This window comes from Cynoglossus semilaevis, chromosome 6 (genome assembly GCF_000523025.1).
Source record: "Cynoglossus semilaevis isolate Cse_v1.0 chromosome 6, Cse_v1.0, whole genome shotgun sequence".
NCBI lineage: Eukaryota > Metazoa > Chordata > Actinopteri > Pleuronectiformes > Cynoglossidae > Cynoglossus > Cynoglossus semilaevis.
Genome location: NC_024312.1, coordinates 9,885,769 through 9,892,068, shown reverse-complemented (window position 1 = coordinate 9,892,068; position 6,300 = coordinate 9,885,769). Strand labels below are relative to the sequence as shown.

Below are 6,300 nucleotides of genomic sequence, written 5' to 3'. Positions count from 1 at the left end.
AAAGAGTAGTTGAAGCTAGGTTGAGGCAGGAAGTGGAGATTTGTGAACGACAGTATGGTTTCATGCCTAGGAAGAGTACCACAGATGCAATATTTGCCTTGAGGATGCTGATGGATTTAAAAATAAATTTTATGGGACATTTAAAGCTCCGAAAAAGGTTATGTCAACCAAGGAATGGATGGATGGACAGAAGTAACGTAACTAGAGCACAATAATATCAGTAAACAGCAGTAAGTGGTACTGAAATGTATGATGTGCAAAGAGATTGCTATCACAGTTGGGGAAATATCCAGTCTGGGGAAAAGTGTGAATTGCAATTTCAGCTGCTGAGGAAAATGAAAACATTAGAGATGAATGCGTGCATTTTTGGTGATGTTGTTATGAGCCTGAAAGGTGAAAATAATAAATATTTAAACACTTTAGGCCTAAAATGTACAGTGTTACGACAATAGCATTAACAGCCTCAGGGGAAAAGAAAAACGCAATATACTGTATATATGAGCTCGTACTTGGGCTTTATGATGAAAAGGGCCTCCTCTCCCTGCTCCATAGCCATGATGGCTTTCTCCACTCCAGAAGGCAGGCCAAGGCTCTCTCCATCACCAACCTCAAACTTCAGTTCTCTCTCATCAAACACAAAGCCGTCACAGGTGCCTTGTACAGTGACTGAAAGATAGTACAATAGGACAAGTTTTAAGTTCAAACCCAGAAGTTAAATTTCAAGTTACTCAAGATTGGCAGAGTCAAGCTGAAGGTCATTTCATATTCACATCAGGGTTAAATTATGGTTGATCAAAAGGGAGTTTAAAATTAGTTTTAAGGCTCCAGGAAGTACTCACCCCCCCCCCAAAATGTCAGCATTTTTCTAAAGCAATGAATCCCATACACTTTGCCACATGACAAACCAATTCAAATCAAATTTCACTCAATTGCTCCGAAAGTATTTTTATATTATTATACATATATATAATATTTAGATTTTTAATTTATTTTATTTATTTACTTTGTTCATCTCTGCCAGGGGTGTCTCAACTCAAACTAATAGTTGGCCAAAATTAAAAACTGGAACGAAGTCGTGGGCCAAACTCAATATTCATTGAAACATTGAATGTAATGGTCCATGTTTTCCCTTCTCACTAGATACGTAATGTTGAAATTTCTCATTTGGAAACAAAGTTTTGCATAAACATTGAATCTAGAACGACGGAAGCTTAACATTATAAACACATGAGAAATTAAATTTAAAATAAAACACACATCATTATTATAAGGAATCAATAATGATAAATCCATTTTAAATTCTCATACTTCTTGGAAAATTAAAAAGACACAATAAAATAAAGCTAATGTTATTGAAGTACATTTTACAATACAATAAATTCAAAGTTTACAGACAGGCTTGCTTTCTGCCCATAGTGCAGATAGTGGATTTATAGAGGCGGAAATAGAAAGAATAACATTAGCATTTTTGAATAGCAAAATAAAACACACTATTGTAATTAACCTATAGCCAACACCAATGACAGTGTCTAAAAATATTTTTATTACATTTTAATGATAAACTTATAAATACAGGAGATGTTTTCCCTGGGTATGTTTTTGTTACCTTCAACCGCAGCTCCTTCATTAGGCTTGGTATATCCCTGGCCTTTAGTAATAATGCGACGGATGATTCCTCCATTCTCTTCTTCTGTTATGTCTTCCCCTCGGAACTCAATCAGTTCCACCTTAAAGTTTACAGTTTTGCAAATTAATATCACAATAAATAATAAACAGATTATATTACAGCAAAGTGAGTTACAACTACTTTCACTATAAGACTTGCATTATTGGTTTTAAAATACCTATTTTAAATTAATGACTTTTAAAATTTTAATGATTTAATTTGTTTAAGCTACATTTCTTATCATGCTCTCTATATTTGTTTTTAGGTTTGTTTATTATTTTACGTAGGGGTGATAATTCACTTTGGCTCAATAGAGGCATAATAATATTTATAATAATTTATAATAAATAATTTATAATATTTATACATATCGCTAACTTTTAATTCCGATATCAAACACGCCGCAAATAAAAAAAAACCCAAACAAAGCAAAAAAAAAAAAAAGCAAACAAACTAAGCCAGGATTTCGACAAAATTTGAAAATGCTTGTGAGACATTTACCGGTGTGCGGTTGATGACCTCATCGAACCGCGTCATGAAGCATAACAACAAATGGCTATAGGCTATCCGTTGCTAACAGGCCTGCCCTGGCTCGGTGTTTTGCAATTAATACAAAGCGTTTATAATGCGAGGGGTAACCTATGTTGCGCATAATGAGTGTCAAAGCACCGTCTTTTGAACCATGAGCTTGCGTTCGAACTTTCTTATTCATTAAAAAGCATCTCTCGTTTTACCTTACTCGCTTACCGGAAGTTGTACTTTTAGGCTTCATACCATCCTTGATTTTACATGGACCCATCTGCTGGTCATTTCTGGTAATACAACTACACATAGTAACATACTGAAGACGTCTTCCTTCAATACTTCAAATTTAATCTTTCATCTCAGGAAGAGTCACTCAAGATTCACGACGAGGCCAGATTATAATTAAAGAGATTATTAGTAATTGTATAGTAATTATTATTAATAATGGTATAAGGACCGAGTCGGTCTATAACGGTTTTGCACTTCCTTTCCTTTCATTTGACTTTTTTTTTCTAAAGTGTAGTTTTCAGGGCAAAGAAAAAGGCCACATATTTGAATGGTTACATAATGGATTTAAAATGTTATAATTGCTAGACACATGTATTTGTTTCATATTTGTAAATTAATTATTTTAATTCAATTCAAGTTTTAAGAAGACACTTTCTTTAGTCTGGTAAAATAAAGCCAGTTGTATTGGTATTAGTTGATATTGGAATGAAAAATTAAGTGGTGGACAGTATTAGCTAAAAAGGTTCATATCAATTCCAAATTTCATAAATTTTAGATGCAAGTTACTGTAGTTCTGTGCTTCTGTCAGAAATTACAGGTACATTTCTAGCAGCATTTCAACCACATTTTTCCCCAGCATCCCTAGTAAAGACTCTTTCTTACACAAGTATAGCAAGTGCACATGAAAAGTAACAATTGTTTTAGCTATTCATAAACAGCTGTGTGGTCATGCTCAAATGCAGACTTGACTTGCTGTAAGAGGATATGTTCATAACTCCCCACAGCAAACAATCTTGCTGTATACGCCTTTAAATAAATTCCATGACACCGTACATTTAAATTATTTTTGGATGTCCCTTCTACTATTAAACAAATCCTATTACTATATCACTGATGGCATTCTGTGCATCTGATTTTCAGCCAGAATGAATATATTGGTGTAAATAAAAGGCATAAGAAAAGTTAAATTATATGGGCTTGGGTCTGGAGCCGATAAGCCAAAAAATTGTAAGCTTTGTTCGTTTGATCTAATATATACGAGTTAGAATAAAAATATTTTTTTGTGAGGAGCAACAGCCAAGAGACCGTTCCTGTTCTGCTACATACTACTGATATAGTTGTTTAAAAATCACAAAAGTATGATTTATCCAATTACTCGATTAATCGATGAAAAAAAACAAAACATTTAAACATTAAAAATATTCAATAGTTGCAGCCTTGAAGTCCACACTTAACACACAATTCACTGTCAATAAAGTGTCCAAAATATACCTCAAAAATAAGAGTAGCGTCTGGGGGTATCATGGGAGGGCTGCCCGCAGATCCATAAGCATATTCGGGCTTACAGGTAAATTGGCACAACTCTCCCACTTTCATTGTGGCTACACCTATATCCCATGCCTTTATAACTTGACCTAAATCAAGAGAGAAGCAATTATTACCACAAGCAAGGTGACTTTGAAATTACTTCTAATTAGAGCTCATGAAAATGCCAGCAATATCATGCTTGTATAGCACAAAAACATACCTTTTCCCAACTCAAAGGAAAATCTTTCTCCTTTGCCTCTGCTGGAGTCAAATTCAGTACCATCCACAAGGGTGCCGACATAATGTACAAACACTTTGTCACCAGTAACTGGAGACTCCTCACCCGTTCCTTCTCTTTTCACTAGCTGGAACAATGCAAAAACACCACAATATTAAATTATACTTTCAGTACATGTAATATAAACATCAAGTAAATTAAATTCCATTCAAATTAATCCGTGAAGTGTCCATTGTCTTCTGCTGACGAGTGAATGCATTTATTTTCGGTCCATTGCAGCGATATTTGGGTTGGTCATTTAAGGGACTGTCTATTAAACTCACTGATGTGCCTGGATTAGAATAAGGCGAGGTATGTTTAATTATGGGTTGTTCTTTGGAGCAGGAAATGCTTTGTGTCAATCAGGTTCGTCTTTGTCACTGTTACAGAAACACTATACAGTAGTTTGTTCGTACAAGTACTGTCTATTAAACTCACTGATGTGCCTAGATTAGAATAAGGCGAATAATAGTTTGTTCGTACAAGCATTGTCGTTATTCTAAATGCAATTAAGTAATATTCTTTACTACTTTTTTAAAATTTGTAATAACATTCGATAATTATTTGTGTTATGGACACACCGGTTAGCGGTAACGGTACAAGTTAGCAATGTAACAAGCACAGATTTGGGAATAATAGATAGAGGTTTGAAAACAAAAATGAAGTATGACTGGTGATAACAGTGTACCTTAACAGCTAATATTAACTGAGCGATATTACATAAAACAAAACAAATCAAGCCTACTATCAAGCTACGATATGGGTAATGATACATGACAGCAACGAAACAAATTACCTTTAACACGCCTCCGTCTTTCTTTGGTGAGATGTCCTCTCCCATTGGGATGTTATGTTTCCCTTCACAAGTCTGCTTCTCTGCAGTCATTTTCAAATTGTAGAATCTCTTATAGGGAGGTGAAGGTAAAAGCTAACAGCTAAAAACAGACGTGAAACAACCCACAACACCTATTTAGCCGCTTCACAAAGCTTAACAAATAAACAAAGAGGCAGTGACGCTCTACGCAAATTCTGTCTCTGTTGAACGTCTTCACGCTTTGTTACGGACAAAAACTGACACCTGAGAAAGGATAATCCAGGTCCAACTTATGCAGCAGTGCAGAATATGACTGGCGCTTACAAAAAGGCAGAGAAGTTTCCAGACAGTCTTTAAAGAAACACGGTGTGAGAAGGCTGTTCTCGCTCTCGCGAGAGTAACAGGGGAAGGGTCGCAAAAAGAGTATAGTGACTGTATATTTGTATTAGTACATTACATTACTTTTAATTAAAATGTTACTTTTTTAATATTTACATAGTTGAATTGAAAGAATAGTTTTATTATGTCGACCGAAAGGAAACACACACACAATGCGCTGTTCATTCAAGCGTCCCTATCATATCTCGCTTCCTATTGGATGCGCTGCAGGAAGCGCTTTGACTTCCTGTTGGCGCGACTGTGTCAAACAGAGTTAAAAGTAATGACGCAAAGCAAAAACCTGTTGAAGGAGTACTGCTCGTAAGTACTAGTGTCTTATATTAGTGTCCTTATAGAGATCATTCAACAGCTTAAATTTAAAACTCTAAAGCTCTGATGTGATATTCCTTTGTGGTTTTGTTTATAGCAAGTGGCAGCATGCAAAATGCAATTGATAACTAAAATATTTAACCTAAGCACTATGTCAACACCCAGGGACGTTTAGCACAATGGAGAATGTCAGGGACAAGTTTCCATTTCCCTATGAGCCCTATGACATTCAGGAGATGTTTATGCGAACACTGTACCAAGCACTGGAACAGGGAAAAGTTGGCATCTTTGAAAGTCCAACAGGAACGGTACGTACGACGTCTTAAACGTACACACAACATTAGTCAAAGCTGGTCTCACTGCTGTTTTTATATGCTTTCTCCTTATCGTTTATCTTTATTTACCTGTTACACAACACCTTCTCCACCCATTCCATCCTGCCTGCATTATCCTGGTCTGCTCTGATACCACAGTGTATAATTAACAGGTCCTGCACAACCTTAACATAATGCAATTTATAATTGTGTTGAATAGAGAACATGCACAAATAAAACTAACAATATAACAGTATGGGTTTAAATAAAAGATAGAAAGAATTAAAACTACTTTAAACGTTTCCCTGTCCCTTTTTGCTGGTACGTCTTCTTCCATTGGGAGAGCGATTGTTTTGTTTTTTCCGGCAAATGTCATACCATATTTACCACCCTCTGGTCTCTGCCAACGTCGTTCAAGCAATATATATATATATAAATATATATATATAAATATATATAT

At 35.3% G+C, this 6,300-nt stretch overlaps 2 protein-coding genes across 2 annotated transcripts in view; one reads left to right on the top strand and one right to left on the bottom strand.

Annotated features, from left to right (window-relative positions):
- fkbp4 (FKBP prolyl isomerase 4) overlaps window positions 1-5,183 on the bottom strand; it is a 7,999-nt gene extending 2,816 nt beyond the window's left edge. Inside the window, exons 1-5 of the mRNA XM_025055950.1 lie at window positions 4,801-5,183; window positions 3,948-4,092; window positions 3,692-3,834; window positions 1,607-1,727; window positions 510-666 (exon numbers count right to left, since the gene is read on the bottom strand). Of these exons, the coding sequence (XP_024911718.1) occupies window positions 510-666; window positions 1,607-1,727; window positions 3,692-3,834; window positions 3,948-4,092; window positions 4,801-4,890 (656 nt within the window). The 5' untranslated portion in view covers window positions 4,891-5,183. The remainder of the gene's footprint in view (window positions 1-509; window positions 667-1,606; window positions 1,728-3,691; window positions 3,835-3,947; window positions 4,093-4,800) is intronic.
- Window positions 5,184-5,432: 249 nt separating this feature from the next.
- The window catches only part of ddx11 (DEAD/H (Asp-Glu-Ala-Asp/His) box helicase 11), an 11,245-nt gene continuing 10,377 nt past the window's right edge, over window positions 5,433-6,300 (top strand). The window contains exons 1-2 of the mRNA XM_025056341.1: window positions 5,433-5,517; window positions 5,692-5,834. Coding sequence (XP_024912109.1) covers window positions 5,706-5,834 — 129 coding nt within the window. The 5' untranslated portion in view covers window positions 5,433-5,517; window positions 5,692-5,705. The remainder of the gene's footprint in view (window positions 5,518-5,691; window positions 5,835-6,300) is intronic.